Source organism: Bombina bombina, chromosome 3, assembly GCF_027579735.1.
Source record: "Bombina bombina isolate aBomBom1 chromosome 3, aBomBom1.pri, whole genome shotgun sequence".
Classification (NCBI taxonomy): Eukaryota; Metazoa; Chordata; class Amphibia; order Anura; family Bombinatoridae; genus Bombina; species Bombina bombina.
In genome coordinates, this window is record NC_069501.1 from 995,819,891 (window position 1) to 995,838,292 (window position 18,402).

An 18,402-nucleotide genomic window follows, 5' to 3' on the forward strand; every position below is an offset into this window, starting at 1 on the left:
AGCTGATAATCCTTTCTCCAATCCTTCTTGGAGAAAGGACAATATCCTGGGAATCCTAATCTTACTCCATGAGTAACCCTTGGATTCACACCAAAAAAGATATTTTCGCCAAATCTTATGGTAGATTTTCCTGGTGACAGGCTTTCTAGCCTGAATCAGGGTATCAATAACCGACTCAGAGAAACCACGCTTTCATAGAATTAGGCGTTAAATCTCCAAGCAGTCAGACGCAGAGAAATTAGATTTGGATGCTTGAAAGGACCTTGTATTAGAAGGTCCTGCCTCATTGGTAGTGTCCATGGTGGGACAGATGACATGTCCACTAGGTCTGCATACCAGGTCCTGCGTGGCTACGCAGGCGCTATCAGAATCACCGAAGCCCTCTCCTGCTTGATTCTGGCAACCAGACGAGGGAGGAGAGGAAACGGTGGAAAAACATAGGCCAGATTGAAGGACCAAGGCGCTGCTAGAGCATCTATCAGCACCGCCTGGGGATCCCGGGACCTGGACCCGTAAAGAGGAAGTTTGGTGTTCTGACGGGACGCCATCAGATCCAATTCTGGAGTGCCCCATAGCTGAATCAGCTTGGCAAATACCTCCGGGTGGAGTTCCCACTCCCCCGGGTGAAAAGTCTGACGACTTAGAAAATCCGCCTCCCAGTTGTCTACTCCTGGGATGTGAATTGCTGAGAGATGGCAGGAGTGATCCTCCGCCCACCTGATTATTTTGGTTACTTCCATCATTGCTAGGGAACTCCTTGTTCCTCCTTGATGATTGACGTAAGCTACAGTTGTGATGTTGTCCGACTGAAATCTGATGAATTTGGCCGTGGCAGCTGAGGCCATGCCTGAAGCGCATTGAATATCGCCCTCCGTTCCAGAATGTTTATCGGGAGAAGAGCTTCTTTCTGAGACCATAAGCCCTGAGCTTTCAGGGAGTCCCAGACTGCACCCCAGCCCAACAGACTGGCGTCGGTCGTTACGATGATCCACTCTGGTCTGCGGAAACACATTCCCTGAGACAGGTGATCCTGAGACAACCACCAGAGAAGAGAATCTCTGGTCCCCTGGTCCAGCTGTATTTGAGGAGACAAATCTGCATAATCCCCATTCCACTGTTTGAGCATGCATAGTTGCAGTGGTCTGAGGTGTATCCGTGCAAAACGGACTATGTCCATTGCCGCTACCATTAATCCGATTGTCTCCATGCACTGAGCTACAGATGGCCGAGGAATGGAATGAAGGGCTCGGCAAGTGGTTAAGAGTTTTAACTTTCTGACCTCCGTCAGAAATATTTTCATTTCTACCTAGTCTATCAGAGTTCCTAGGAAGGAAACTCTTGTGAGGGGGGATAGAGAACTCTTTTTGATGTTCACCTTCCACCCGTGAGACCTCAGAAAGGCCAATACAATTTCCGTGTGAGACTTGGCTCTTTTGAAAGTCGACGCCTGAATTAAGATGTCGTCTAGATAAGGCACCACTGCTATGCCCCGTGGTCTTAGAACCGACAGGAGGGACCCTAGCACCTTTGTGAAAATTCTGGGAGCAGTGGCCAACCCGAAAGGAAGAGCCACAAACTGGTAATGCTTGTCCAGAAAGGCGAACCTGAGAAACTGGTGACGATCTTTGTGGATAGGAATGTGCAGATACGCATCCTTTAAATCCACGGTGGTCATATATTGACCCTCCTGGATCAATGGTAAGATTGTCCGAATGGTCTCCATCTTGAATGATGGGACTCTGAGGAATTTGTTGAGAATTTTGAGATCCAGGATTGGTCTGAAAGTTCCTTCTTTCTTGGGAACCACAAACAGGTTTGAGTAAAAACCCAGCCCTTGTTCCGCAATTGGAACTGGGTGGATCACTCCCATTGTATGTAGGTCTTCTACACAGCGTAAGAACACCTCTTTCTTTGTCTGGTCTGTAGACAGACGAGAAATGTGGAACCTTCCCCTTGGAGGGGAGTCCTTGAATTCTAGAAGATATCCCTGGGATACAATCTCTAAGTCCCAGGGATCGAGTACATCTCTTGCCCAGGCCTGAGCAAAGAGAGAGAGTCTGCCCCCCTACTAGATCCGGATCTGGGGCTACCCCTTCATGCTGTCTTGGAGGCAGCTGCAGGCTTCTTGGCCTGTTTACCCTTGTTCCAGCCCTGGTAAGGTTTCCAGGCTGACCTGGGTTGGGAAGCGTTACCCTCTTGCTTTGCAGCAGGGGAGGATGAGGCGAGACCGCTCCTGAAATTCCGAAAGGAACGAAAATTATTTTGTTTGTTCTTTATCTTGAAGGACTTGTCTGAGGGAGAGCATGGCCTTTTCCCCCAGTGATTTCTGAAATAATCTCTTTCAATTCAGGCCCGAAGAGGGTCTTTCCTTTGAAAGGGATGTTCAAGAGTTTGGATTTTGACGACACATCGGCCGACCAGGACTTTAGCCATAGCGCCCTGCGCACTAAAATGGCGAAACCTGAATTCTTTGCCGCTAACTTAGCTAGTTGGAAAGCGGCATCTGTGATAAAAGAATTAGCGGGCTTAAGAGCCTTAATTCTGTCCATAATGTCCTCATATGAGGTCTCCGTCTGGAGCGCATCTTCCAGCGCCTCGAACCAGAAAGCAGCTGCAGTAGTTACAGGAACAATGCATGCAATAGGTTGGAGAAGAAAACCTTGTTGAACAAAAATTTTCTTAAGTAAACCCTCTAATTTTTTATCCATAGGGTCTTTGAAAGCACAACTGTCTTCAATTGGTATGGTTGTGCGTTTAGCAAGTGAAGAAATAGCCCCCTCCACCTTAGGGACCATCTGCCACGAGTCCCGCATGGGGTCAGATATGGGGAACATTTTCTTAAAAACAGGAGGGGGAACGAAGGGAATACCTGGTCTATCCCACTCCCTAGTAACGATAACCGCAATCCTCTTAGGGACCGGGAACACATCAGTGTAAACAGGAACTTCCGGGTACTTGTCCATTTTACACAATTTCTCTGGAACCACCATAGGGTCGCAGTCATCCAGAGTAACTAATACCTCCCTGAGCAATAAGCGGAAGGTGTTCTAGTTTAAATTTAAAAGCCAATATATCTGAATCTGTCTGAGGAGAAACCTTTCCTGAATCGGAAATTTCTCCCTCAGACAGCACATCCCTCACCCCAACTTCAGAGCGTTGTGAGGGTATATCGGATACGGCTACTAAAGCGGCAGAATGCTCATTATCTGTTCTTAAAACAGAGCTATCACGCTTTGCAGGTAACACGGGCAGTTTAGATAAGAACTCTGAGAGGGTATTATTCATAACTGCCGCCAAGTCTTGCAAGGTAAAAGAGTTAGACGCACTAGAGGTGCTAGGCGTCGTTTGAGAGGGCGTAACTGGTTGTGACACTTGGGGAGAGGTTGACGGGCTAACCTCGTTACCTTCTGTCTGAGAATCATCTTGGGCCACATTTTTAAGTGCAACAATATGTTCTTTAAAGTGTATAGACATATCAGTACAAGTGGGACACATTCTGAGAGGGGGTTCCACCATGGCTTCTAAACACATTGAACAAGGATTTTCCTTGGTGTCAGACATGTTTAACAGACTAGTAGTAAAACAAGCAGGCTTGGAAATAACTTTAATCAAGTAAAAACACACTTTGAAAAAAATGTTACTGTGCCTTTAAGAGATTAAAAAGGCACACAATTTTGCAAAACAGTGAAAAAATGCAGCAAACTTTTCGAAATTTTTACAGTATGTACCTAAAGCATTAGTAAGATTGCACCACTAGCAATAAAAACGATTAAGCCCTTAATGCCCAGACCGGATCGACAGTAAGCCAAACAACCGGGATAAAAAACGTTCAGCACCTTGCCACAGCTCTGCTGTGGCCCTACCTGCCCTTAGGAACCAGATTTTTGGGGAAAAAGCTTCTTATATGCCCTCAAACTGCAGCAGGACCCTCCATGTGAAACAGCCTGAACTTCTAGTCAAATATAACTGCGCATCTGAGGCACGAAATTAGGCCCCTCCCACCTCACTACGGTGCTTGTGAGGCATAAAGAAACACTTCAAAGTGTTTTAATATTAGCCATGTGGGTAACAACCCCTGAAAGAAACCCAAAGGAACCTTCAAAGTGTCTCAAAAAAATGATATTTTCAATAAAAACCATTTGCCTTGAAAGTAGTGTCAACCAGCATAAACTAGCCCTGTTATGTAAGCTTGAAATTCCATACTTAGTCTCTGAATACAGCTTACCCTTCCCTCATGGGGATATTATCAGTCTTCTCTAGCATTATCACAGTCTTGTCTAGAAAATAAAAGACTGAACATACCTTATTGCAGCCTAACCTGCAAACCGTTCCCCCCAACTGAAGTTTTCTTGCACTCCTCAGTCATTAGTTACAACATGCTAAAATCATCTTCCTCCCTGCAGAAATCTTCGTCTCCTTTCTGCTAGAGAGTAAATAGTACACACCGGTACCATTTAAAATAACAAAATCTTGCTTGTAGGAAAAAAAAAACTACATTTTTTTACCACATTCACTTTACCCTTCCGATTGCTTAGAGCCGGCAAAGAGAATGACTGGGGGGTGGAGCTGGAGGGGGAGCTATATGGACAGCTCTGCTGTGTGCTCTCTTTGCCACTTCCTGTTGGGAAGGAGAATATCCCACAAGTAAAGGATGAATCCGTGGACTCGATACATCTTACAAGAGAAATATATGTATCCTTTTTAGGGGGTTCTCACCATCTATTTCAGTAAATAGTTTTATTAAGTACATAGCACCAGAGATTCAAGACAGGTATATAATTGATATACCTTAGACATAGATATAAAAGGTCCTGTAAATAGCTTATGTAGGGCTATTGGTATCCTTCTAGTAACTTACCCAGATGATGTCCCCTCCACTGTTCTCACCCTGTTAATAATCCTGACGATACAGTAGAGAGCCCATTCTGCACTGTAACTAACAGTTGAGGATATACTGAGGGAATACAAAAGCATGCCGCAGGCTAAGGGAACTTCCCAGCAACACCCATGGCAGGCTTGTGCAAACAACTTCAGAGAGAAGATTTACATTGCACAGCAAAGTACTCTCCGTTTATCCGCTCTTCAAGGAACTATCCATTGAGGGAAATTTGAAGATAAAATCCAATAAGTACAGAGGGAACAGGAAGTAGGACAGATAAGCTTTATTTGCAGGGTGTCTTTGCCTCATCCTGGTGGCCAGGTGATGAATTCCAAACAGTAAGGATTTTTGTGGACCCTTACCTCTATTAGAAATAAATATACTATGCTCTAAGGGAATAGTAGTGCGTTTGGTCAAAGTGAATAGCACCATCCAAATTGGTCAGAGGACCCCTCTCACTGAATAATCTGGAGCACCACAATTCTTCACCTTCCTTGTGAGGCAAAGAAAAGAGAAGAATATCATAGAGGTGGGAGGGATAAAGTGCTCTTAGAACTTTGGGAATCTTTGCCTCTTCCTAGTGGCCAGGAGTTGAATCCCAAGAGTAATGGCTTGTGGAATCTCTTAACCTTATAATTATGATAGAAATGAGCTTTCAACCGGGTAACAGGATTTGATTGTTTAAAAAAAAAAAAGGGGAAAAGAAAAGAGAAAGGAAAAAGAATTTTCGTCAATACCATACAAAGTTATTTATTATGGGTTTTTTTGTGCGTATGTTTTTTTTTTTTTCTCTCTCTCTCGTGCTGTTCTTATGCTCCCTCCCCCTCCTCCCTCCTTTCTCTCTTTTCAGTATTTAGTCCTCCATTCTTTGATTAAAGCAGTTAAAACATGGTAAAGGTTCACCGACACATATTTGGTGGAGTTGCCCTAACCTGGACTCCTATTGGATAGAGATCCTCACACACATCTCCAGAGCAGTGGGGAAGACAATCCCAAACGATCCTAAAATACTCCTTTATCTCTCCCTCCCCAGAATTGAGAACAAGGCGGTAAGAGCCTTACTGTTGGTCATGCTTAACAGCGCAAAACTACTCATACCACAAAAATGGAAAACAAAGACTGTTCCAAACATAACAGAGTGGAAAAAACAAGTAGATACCCTGATACAGCTAGAGAGGTATCACCACATGCAGAAGGGGACAATAGATATCCATGAATACATGTTGCTGGAATGGACACAATATAGGGAACAAATTAAATAGAGCAGAAACCTTACCTAGATGAGAAATCGTCCGCCAAAACACAGCACCACCTGAGCATTTAATAAACCTTTATATAACCTTAATTTTGAAGGACACAAGTGTTAGATACAGACATACTCTCAAGCCAACTAGACCAACATTGTTGCATATTAACTGTACAAGTATGATATGGCTTTTGCATTTGTTCTTAACGAGATTGATTAATGTTGACAATATCAGTTAGTTATTACATTTATTTCTACAATTACCCTGTGAACATTACTACTGAGTTTCAGATATGTTTTATAGATCATACTGAAGCATAAAAAGAAAAAGAGGACTGAATATACAATCTTTATTATACTGCATTTTACTATTGTAACAATTATTTACCTTTTCATTTTGTTTTGAAATGCTGTGAAATGTATGTTTAATACTTTGTCTTCAATAAAAATTATTTTAAAAAAAAAAAAAAAACATGGTAAAGGTATTAACCTGGAACGTAGGGGGATCCACTCTCCAGTCAAAAGAAAAGCAGTCTTAAACTATTTAGGTAGAAGTTATTTTGATATAGCCTGTCTTCAGGAAACACACATGTCAGATAAAGAGCATAGTAAGATCAAAGCAAAATGGCTGGGGGAGTCTTTCTTTTCATCCTTTGCCAAATCATCTAGAGGGGTAATGATTTTGTTCCATACAAAACTTGACTATAAAATTATTAGGGTCTTAAAAGACAAGGAAGGGAGATATTTAATTATCAGGCTCAATATACAGAAGGTGGAATATCTATTGGTTAATATTTATGGCCCTAATAACTTAGATTAAAGGCTTTGGAAGTCACTAATTAAAAGAGTATGTAAATTTCCGGGGGCTAAGTTGATACTATTGGGTGACTTCAATTTAACTCCGAATTCTTATTTGGATAGAAGGAAAATGGATACTGACAGTACTAACCGTAAATATAAATCTTCTCAGATTAAATTTGAGAAAAAGATTTTCAATTCACTATATGAGGCTCTAAATGTGGTGGACATATGGAGACTCCTGAACCCTAGTAATTTGGAATATACTTGTTGTTCAAAAGCACATAACACTCTTTCAAGACTGGATCTGTTCCTCATTTCTGAATCTTTAGTTAGTAAAGTTGAGAAATGTAACATATACGATTTTGTGCTATCAGATCATGCCCCGGTAATTTTATCTTTTAAATCAAAGCTAAACTTTACCTATAACTCTTTCTTCTTTCCTACGTATCTAAGAGACTCGACCAAATTTAAAAACTTTCTTTCCAATACTTGGGAGGAGTTCAAGACATTTAATAGCCACTGCAGAGAAAATATACAGTTATTTTGGGAGACTGCTAAAGTCTATATAAAAGCGGAAATTAACACCTATGTAGCGAGGTTAAAGAAGGAGAAGGTAAGGAAAGAGAAAGAGCTATCTGAGAAAGTAAGGGAGGCATATACTTTGTATTTAAAAAATCCTAATAAAGTCAACACTGAAAACTATTTTTCCATTAGGAAAGATAGAGAGACTTTTTTGATGGGAGAGGCAAAGGAGCTTCTCTATAAAAGTGCTGCTAGATTTTCAAAATTTGGCAACAAGGCCGGTAAAGTACTGGCGGCAACTTTTAAGAGACAAACTAGGAGGAAACCAGTCGCAGCCTTGAAAGTAAAGGGTATAACTTATACTGGGCAGGAAAAAATTGCACAACTATTTCAGAATTTTTATAGAGAGCTATATAAGTCTCAGGGTCCTGATCCAGGAAAAATTACGGAATTTTTGGATAAAACCGACATTCCTCAAATCCTAGAAGTGGATCGCGAGTGTCTGAACCAACCAATATCAGAAAAAGAGATTCAGAAAACAATTAGTTTGATGGCCAGGGGGAAAACCCCAGGGCCAGATAATCTACCTCTTGAGTTTTATCAGATATTACGGGCTGAGATCGGTCCAGTCTTGGTGGATCTCTATAACGCTTATTTTGGATCAAATCTTAAAACTTCAGAATATTTCAAAAGAGCGAATATTATTTTAATTCCTAAAAGCAACAAGGATCCTTCAGATATTGCTTCGTATAGACCCATTTCCTTGCTCGGCTTGGATTACAAAATTCTAATGAAAATTCTGGCTGATAGGTTGAAGTTAATACTCCCCAAGATAATCCACCAGGACCAGGCGGGTTTTATTATGGGTAGGGCCTCGGAGTTTAATATAAGGAAAATTCTTCATGAAATTTGCCACTACGAAGGGGGCCGCTCGGCTCTGCCGGAGGCCTTCCTGCTATCTTTGGATGCAGAGAAGGCCTTTGACAGAGTGGAGTGGCCCTTCCTTTTTCAGGTTCTGGGAAGGTTTGGGATTGTGGGACAGTTCAGAGATTTTGTGACTAATATTTACTCAGATATTAAAGCGTCCATCTTGATTAACAATGGGATCTCTGATGTCTGTTCCCTGACAAGAGGTACCAGACAGGGGTGCCCCATGTCGCCTCTCTTGTTTGATCTTATAATTGAGCCCTTAGCTATTAGACTAAGGAATCTGTTGACCGGAATTAATATAGGAAAAGAGACATTTAAGACTGCATTATTTGCTGACGACCTCCTATTGTATGTAGTTAACCCAAAAAAACAGACTGAGGAGATTGTGAACTTATTGGGTCAGTATAGTAAAGTGTCGGGATATAAGATTAACCTTTAAAAATCTAAGATCTTATGGTTGAAACAGAATACAGATGAACCCCAAGTTTATCAATTTATGGAAACTAAAACTCTGGACTATTTAGGGTTGAAGATCACTGCCAATTCAGTGAATTGGTATAGGGAGAATATCTCCACGGCTTTAAGAGACACTGAAGAGAAGATGAAATCTTGGGCGACACTTCCAGTCTCCCTGACGGGTAAAGTGGCCTTGTTTAAGATGTTTATCATTCCTAAAATTCTCTATACATTGAGGATGCTCCCCTTCTTGATAGAGAAGAGTGATCTTTGGCGCTTTAATCAAGCATTAAGATACTATCTTTGGAGTGGAAGGAAACCTAGACTTAAGCTAGCTAAGCTATACCAACCTTATTGCAAAGGAGGATTAGCGCTATCAAATCTAGAAGGATACAATCAGGCTGCTATTTTACGCTTTCCGGTAGATTGGATAAAACAGTCCTTTATATATTCAGAAGAGTCTTTAGAAAGACAGGTGTGCTCTTCTCTCTCCTTGAATTTTGTCTTATTTGCTACTAATAAGGAATTGGGTAGGGGTATTCTTGATCATCCTTTATTTAGGGACATACTGTTGTGCTGGAGGAAATTATCCAAACACTTGGGATTAGCGCAGACTGTTTCTAAATGGCTACCAATAAAAGGTAATGCTCGATTTCCGCTGGGTAATATGACAACTATTTATGAAAAATGGTCACCAGTTAATCCTTTGATTGTTGATGACTTTTATGATTATAAACAGCATAAATTATATACATTTGAAAATTTCCAAAAAAAGTTTCCAAATATCCAGAGAAACCACATTTTTTACTTCTTACAAATTAAAAGTTATATTTTTGGTCTTGTTAAGACCTTTCCCCAAATATGGGAGGATCATCCTCTTGTCAATGTTAAACTACCAGAGAAACGGTTACTGTCAGTTTTATACAGATTCCTTCTATCTTTAGAAGAAAAGGATGTGACACAGGAGTTAGTTAGACAGTGGAATAGTATAACGGACTCAGTAGATTTAGATAGAGCACTTATGAATAGTCTCAAAATTACTCAAAGACTCTTTTCGGCTTCTTACTATAGAGAATCAAAATTTAGGCTAATCCAGAGGGATTATTTAACCCCACGGAGAGTGGCTAAATGGAACAAAGAAGTGATCAATGTATGCCCTAAATGTTCTTTCCAGGATCCCAATCTGGGTCATTTGTTTTGGGACTGCCCCAAGCTTAGACAATTTTGGGCGAGGCTAGAGTATTATCTTTCTTCAGTGGGGAAATTGAGGATATGTTTGGAAAAAGAATCTATCTTTTTTTTGGTAGGACATAACTCTTGGGGGAAAATAGCAAATTTTGTACGTACTGTAATAATAATTGTTAGGCCACTTATTTTTAAGCATTGGATCACTTCAAAAACTCCCTCTATGACGGAAGTAAAAAATCTTCTGATTGACTCAATGATCAAAGCAGCCTTTGAGTCTAAATTAAGTGGGATAAGAGGAAATTCCTTTCTTAGGATCTGGAGAGAATTTGTTTGTTGTCAAAGTGAGAGTACTGTACTCTATATAGATGGTCTCAACGAATGTGTGGATCTAGCTGCTTTTGACACTTGATTGGTCCTGTATATTAAATAAGTTTTGTACTTCTCTCGGACTTATTCTCTCAATGATATATGTATTAATAAGCCCCTAAAGTTATACTAATTGATCCACCATCTACCCATGAATGGTAGCTTCGAATAGGGATATTTAACTAACTATCCCATTATCTTTATTTTTCTTTCTTATATCTTTATTCTATATCTTTATTAGCTCCATTTAACTGTTTTTTTTTTTGTTTTTTTTTTTGTTTTTTTTGTTTTCCCTTTATAGTGGTCACTCTGATATCCTTTACATATCATTTTATATTATCATTTTATATTATCTCATTTTTCACCCACATTAATGACACTAATGGTTAGAAACAGGGTATCACCATTATAGTGTATAACATACGCTTATCACTTCACACTCCCGTTCACTACACCATCCCTTCACTATTGCTAATACTAACTACATAGCCACATCACATCAGTCACTAATTGTCACATACAGACATAAATCACACTGGGTTATCACAATTATCTCTATGCACATTTACACTACATTAATTCATATATGTAAATTTGAATAATTGTTACACTGAGTTTCGTTACTCAATTATATAATTACATATATACAGATTAGAATATCTGTTTCATTCATTCAATTTTTGACATCAATATTCACTGATATCTAAAATACACATATTACATAAGTTTAATACTTTAGACACTTTGCATATACTTATTAAAATTTAAGTGGGCCATGATATCACACGGTTACATACTCTAACATTAGCATACTGAGAGTGACAATCAACCTACATCTAGCGATGACAACTGAAGCGTACTATGCGATCAAAATCCCCCGAGCGATTTAAGAGCTATGTGTAGCCCTATGAGCCTTCACACTATAATTGCCTATATATGGGCATCAATATATGGGATTTTTTCCTTCAATAGAATAGACGAACATCTTAATATCGCTATGTTATCCAGAGAATACACGCATGCGTACATACAAGACCAAAAATTGACAGATGACATCACACACATGCGCTGTAAGAACCAGTGAACGCCGTAGGATACACTGACATTTGACAGATGACATCACACGCATGTGCATTTAGAATTAGTGAACGCCGTAAGACACACTAACATGAAGTTTACTCTCCATCAACATATGACATTATTATCAAATTCAAGTAAGTTAATGCAACTTTAAGGCTATAAGATATACATTATATCCTCAATTTTTAGCCACTATTAGAGGAAATTCGCACTATCGTATTTATATAGGTCAATGGTCCACAATGGGATGATTAATTGTTTAGATGGATAAATAAACATGGGATTATACAATAACAAATAAATAGGTACACTGGTATCTTTGATAAACATTGTTTTATTATAAGCTAATGATCTATAGTGAGATTTACATATTGTCTCCCAACACAGAAAATGCTGATAGGGTGTTCCCAAATGGGAGTTGCCTTATGCCACTCCCTGTACAGGTGTGTCCATTTTTAGTTGATACATTGTTTGGTTATAAATAGCAAGTGTTTGTATTATATGTTATAAGCCTGATGAAACAGCCTGTGTGCTGAGAAACGCGTCGCTTGTTTTTACTTGTTTTTACTTGTTTTTATTAGTAAATACAATACTTTATTAAAACACACTTGCTCTTGTGCATTTTGTGGACCAATTTATTTTGGCCCAATCTATTGGACACCTGCTGATTGCTTCCTGTGGATACCTATTCTAAAAGTCTGTTGGGTGACTACATTAATCCCATCCTGCTCGATTAGCATCACTGTAGATGCTTTTTCAAATGTGAGTATATTACTTTAAACACTGTAATATATCCTGAGTTCAAACTGTACTAGGCCATATAGGCACCTTTGTGTCTCTCTATATATCCACTACAGATAACTCCACCTTATCCTAGAGGTCGGTCTGCTGGGTGACTGTGATTGATCCCAGGCTGCTTCTATTGCACTGATTGAAGTGCTTCCTGAATTGTGAGTCTGCATTAACACGACCAGATTATATATACTGCTTTGAACAAACAATATTGGGCCATGTGGCGCATCTGTCTTTCTTTTGTTTTGTAGATCATCTATATGGGTTCCTGGCCGGGACTTTTACAGATTGCTGCCTAAAGACTGTCTTATAACAATTCACTCCTTAGAGGCCCTTCGATTATATTACCTCAATTTTATAATTCACATATTGGAATACTATCAATTGCCTATAATTTGTGTGTAAAAGATATATATTATTAATTTATTTATAAATTATTGTTTTATTGAGTAGTGATATATATATTTTGCTATACTAGTTTAGTTATATGATCACGCTCTAGGGCGCCCCCTATATATTTTTTAAATCACTTATTTTTAAGCATTGGATCACTTCAAAAACTCCCTCTATGACGGAAGTAAAAAATCTTCTGATTGACTCAATGATCAAAGCAGCCTTTGAGTCTAAATTAAGTGGGATAAGAGGAAATTCCTTTCTTAGGATCTGGAGAGAATTTGTTTGTTGTCAAAGTGAGAGTACTGTACTCTATATAGAAGAAATTATTAATTTAAAGATAACCTGAAGAAATGGAATAGGAGATTTGGGGGCGTTGGGGGGGGAGAGGGGAGCAGAGTATGGGAAAGTTGTGAGAGTGTTTCTCCTTTTTTTTTTTTTTTCTGTTGTATTTGTTTTGGAACCACATGGATAATTAATTGATTGATGTAATTAATTGATTGACGTAAAGTAGACAATGCAGGATAGGGGGATAGGGGGAGGGGAAAAGATCAACTTGGAAAAAAAAAAAAAAATGTTATTGATCTAGAGTCTTTCTTTATTATCTTGGGGAAATTTGTTGTATATGGTGATTATTGTTTTGTTTTTTGTTTTTTCCTCTTTTTTGCCATGTTTGTTTTTTTTTTCTTTTTGGATATTAATAAAGATTAAATAAAAAAAAAAAAAGAAATAAATATACTATGCCCTAAGGGAATAGTAGTGCGTTTGGTCAAAGTGAATAGCACCATCCAAATTGGTCAGAGGACCCCTCTCACTGAATAATCTGGAGCACCACAATTCTTCACCTTCCTTGTGAGGCAAAGAAAAGAGAAGAATATCATAGAGGTGGGAGGGATAAAGTGCTCTTAGAACTTTGGGAATCTTTGCCTCTTCCTAGTGGCCAGGAGTTGAATCTCAAGAGTAATGGCTTGTGGAATCTCTTAACCTTATAATTATGATAGAAATGAGCTTTCAACAGGGTAACAGGATTTGATTGTTTAAAGTTTGTTAAAAATCCCATGAGAACATTTAGTAAAAAAGTGTTTTCTGAACAATTAGAATAGGGTTGAGAAGTATTTTAAATATACACATTTGATAAGTTTAAGGTAAAGCAAACAGAGATAACATCAATTAATCTTTACCAAGTGTTTGTATTCCACCATCAGCCCTTGTCCCTGGGTAATCTCCATACTTTTGGGTGTTGGCCCAAGTAAATTAAATTTTCGGTACCTTTGGAAGAAATATATTGATAAATGAGTACCACATTCTAGAGTTCCACTAGAAAAAGATAAGAAATAGATGCTACTTACCCTTTGATATTTGGGGGATCCCTGTAGCAAAAGAGTAAAAAAAAAAAAAAAAGACGGTCAAGATAAACCCAATTGTACTCGTCAGCCACATAAACTATACAAAACCTAAAGTATTTAGGTTAAATGCAAGATATTTTTTTGGATTATTTTTACATAATTCAAATTTAAAGGGACATGGAAGTCAAATTTAAAGGGACACTCTACTGCAGAGCTTTCCAAACTTTTCATGTTGGTGACACACTTTTTAGACCTACTTCATTTCGCGACACAGTAATTAATTCAGTTGTACTAGCAAAAAGGAGGTTAAACTAACTTGTTTTAAGAGATACGGACACATACATAAATTATATAATAATAAAATGTATTTACAAGTAACAGTATGTATGTGCAAGAATTACAATTTTTTTTTAATAACACCAATAGCTACTTACTATTTTAATGGGATGTATGAGGTTGATGGGATGAACACAATTTCTGAATATTTGGTGGAATATTAAATAAAGACACTTACATTTCATCATCAAGCATTTTAAAGCTTCCACTTCCTATCCACATATCAGGAGCAGCAATGCACTACTGGGAGCTAGTTGCAAAAAAACCCCACTGGCTTCTGACTTCAGCTCAACGTTTAAACTGCCGCCCTCAGAGCTCGGTGAGTCCGATTGACTACTGCCCGCGCTGCAAACACACTGCTGTCCCACTCACTGACTACTCATGCAGTCACGAGCCAATTAAGGAGACTACACCTGCTGTCAGGAGCCAATGTGCTGCCAAAGCCGCCAATGGGAATAGTTTCAGTTCCCACTGAGCTGCGCCAATTGGTTAAGATGATCTGTGACTCACTAGGCATCAATCACGTGTCAACCATGTGATATACGTAGCAGGCAGACAGAAAGTCAGAAACCCCCAAAAAATTTAAAAAAATGATTTTAAAGAAATTTGTGCTGAAGCAGGGACACACCTACACACTGCTGCCGACACACTAGTGTGTCCCGACACACAGTTTGGAAAGCACTGCTCTACTGTGTATTTTTCTCCTCTTTAATGTGTTCCAAATGGTCAGTTTTACATGCTGTAGAGCACCGAACTGCTTGCAAACAGATCCTTTAACTTGTTATTTGGAATAGCTGTTTTTGTCTGTAGAATCTGCCACCTACAATGAAAATATGAATGACAAATGTATTTTCTGTAGAAAAGTTATTCAAACGGGAGACAATAACACTAATAATTCTCCCAGTGAGGGGTAGGAGGAAACTATTTTAATATCTGATATTGCTTGTTGTGCCCATTCATAATTAGCATTGGATCAGCGGCAGTTTCCGTTCTGGTACAGCACTTCTCTATGGGTCCCAAACGATACTTCTACTGTGTGTTTAACCCCTTTACTGGGTTAAACACAAAGTAGCACAGGGTCAATAATCTTAACATTACATGATCTTACATATTTTTCGATTTGTGTGGCCCTTTAAGGGAAAATACATTTGATAGTACTTTAAACATTCAGATAGAACATACACATGCAAGTCTCTCACACATAGTGTCTTGCAATGTTATACAAGTAACACGTAGGTAACTTATGGAGTAGCTTTAGGCCACTCTCTTAAAATTCAATGCTAATCTAAGCTGTATAGCTAGAAGCACTGTTTAATAAAGAAGACTGTTTAAACATAAGCCAAAAGTACATCTATCTTAGGAACAGTGTGTGTGGCACTCTACAGGCTGCTTGTATAACATTGCTATAAACCTATCTGCCATACAGTGCTTGCCACGTTTAATCTCCAGAATTTATCTCAGTATGCTCTTTTGGAAAGAAGCCAAGTTTAAAGAAAATATACCAAGACAAAGAGGTACATTTGGTAGAAGAAATAAAAGTTTTTTTTTTGTTTTTTTTTTACATTAACGTTTACATTTTGGCTTCTTTTATGAAACAAAATAATTATTTTTGTTTTTATGCTGGTGGTGATGTATCCACCATGTAGTTTCAATATCAATTTAAATAGATTTAACTTTTTATGCAGCCCCCCCCCCATAAACACATCAACATGGAAGACATAATTTAACTATTGAAATGTGGGTAAGTGACAGAAGGCACACTATAAGAGTAACACAAATTTCATAGATCTACGTAAAGGGACAGTCAACACCAGAATTTTTGTTGTTTAAAAAGATTGATAATAACCAACACAGTTATAATAATACCATTTTACCTCTGCAATTACCTTGTATCTAAGCCTCTGCAAACTGTCCCCTTATTTCCGTTATTTGACAGACTTGCATTTTAGCCAATCAGTGCTCACTCCTCTGTAAATTCACGTGCGTGAGCTCAAGGTTATCTATATGAAACACATGAACTAATGCCCTCTAGTGGTGAACAACTGTCAAAATGCAATCAGAATAGAGGTGGCCTTCAAGGTCTAAAAAATTAGCATATGAACCTCCTAGGTTTAGCTTTCAATAAGGAATACCAAGAGAACAAAGCAACATTGGTGATAAAAGTAAATTGGAAAATTGTTTAAAAACATAATCTATGTAAGAACTTACCTGATAAATTCATTTTTCATATTGACAAGAGTCCATGAGCTAGTGACATATGGGATATACAATCCTACCAGGAGGGTCAAAGTTTCCCAAACCTCAAAATGCCTATAAATACACCCCTCACCACTCCCACAATTCAGTTTAATGAATATCCAAGTAGTGGGGTGATAAAGAAAGGAGTAAAAAGCATCTAAAAAGGAATTTGGAAATAATTGTGCTTTATACAAAAAATCATAACCACCATAAAAAGAGTGGGTCTTATGGACTCTTGCCAATATGAAAGAAATGAATTTATCAGGTAAGTTTTTACATAAATTATGTTTTCTTTAATGTAATTGGCCAGAGTCCATGAGCTAGTGACGTATGGGATAGTAATACCCAAGATGTGGAACTTCACAGAAGAGTCAGCCATTTTCCGCTGAAGAAAATTAATCCACAACCCAAAATATAAGTTTATTCTCATAAATGAAAAGAAAAAACTTAAACATAAGCAGAAGAATCAAACTGAAAGAGCTGCCTGAAGAACTTTTCTACCAAGAACTGCTTCCAAAGAAGCAAATAAATCCAAACGGTAGAATTTTGTAAATGTATGCAAAGAAGACCAAGTTGCTGCTTTGCAAATCTGATCAACAGAAGCTTTATTCTTAAAAGCCCATGAAGTGGAGACTGATCTAGTAGAATGAGCTGTAATTCTCTGAGGCGGGCCTGACCCGACTCCAAACAAGCCTGATGAATCAAAAGCTTTAACCAAGATGCAAAGGAAATGGCAGAAGCCTTCTGACCTGTCCTAGAACCAGAAAAGATAACAAATAGACTAGAAGTCTTTCTGAAATCTTTAGTAGCGTCAACATAATATTTCAAAGCTCTTACAACATCCAAAGAATGTAAGGATCTCTCCAAAGAATTCTTAGGATTAGGACACAAAGAAGGAACAACAATTTTTCTATTAAGGTTGTTAGAATTCACAAACTTAGGTAGAAATTTAAATGAAGTCCGCAAAACTGCCTTATCCTGATGGAAAATCAAAAAAGGAGATTCACAAGAAAGAGCAAATAATTCGGAAACTCTTCTAGCAGAAGAGATGGCCAAAAGGAACAACACTTTCCAAGAAAGTAGTTTAATGTCCAAAGAATGCATAGGCTCAAACGGAGGAGCCTGTAAAGCCTTCAAAACCAAATTAAGACTCCAAGGAGGAGAGATTGATTTAATGACAGGCTTGATATGGACCAAAGCCTGTACAAAACAGTGAATATCAGGAAGCATAGCAATCTTTCTGTGAAATAAAACAGAAAGAGCAGATATTTGTCCCTTCAAGGAACTTGCAGACAAACCCTTATCCAAACCATCCTGAAGAAACTGTAAAATTCTAGGAATTCTAAAAGAATGCCAGGAGAATTTATAAGAAGAACACCATGAAATATAAGTCTTTCAAACTAGATGATAAATCTTCCTAGAAACAGATTTACGAGCCTGTAACATAGTATTAATCACTGAGTCAGGGAAACCTCTATGATTAAGCACTAGGTGTTCAAATTCCATACTTTCAAATTTAATGATTTGAGATCCTGATGGAAAAACGGACCTTGAGACAGAAAGACTGATCTTAAAGGAAGTGGCCAAGGTTGGCAACTGGACATCCGAACAAGATCCACATACCAAAACCTGTGAGGCCATGCTGGAGCTACCAGCAACACAAACAATTGTTCCATGATGATCTTGGAGATCACTCTTGGAAGAAGAACTAGAGGTGGGAAAATATAAGCAGGTTGGTAACACCAAGGAACTGCTAACACATCCACCGCCTCAGGATCCCTGGACCTGGACAGGTACCTGGGAAGTTTCTTGTTTAGATGGGAAGCCAT

General features: G+C 38.6%; 1 protein-coding gene across 2 annotated transcripts in view; it reads right to left on the reverse strand.

Annotated features, from left to right (window-relative positions):
* The window catches only part of LOC128654285 (signal transducer and activator of transcription 1-alpha/beta), a 507,532-nt gene that overhangs the window by 169,746 nt on the left and 319,384 nt on the right, over positions 1–18,402 (reverse strand). For both annotated transcript variants that reach the window (XM_053708137.1, XM_053708138.1), the window contains exons 12-13: positions 14,003–14,023; positions 13,835–13,922 (exon numbers count right to left, since the gene is read on the reverse strand). In XM_053708137.1, the coding sequence (XP_053564112.1) occupies positions 13,835–13,922; positions 14,003–14,023 (109 nt within the window). The remainder of the gene's footprint in view (positions 1–13,834; positions 13,923–14,002; positions 14,024–18,402) is intronic.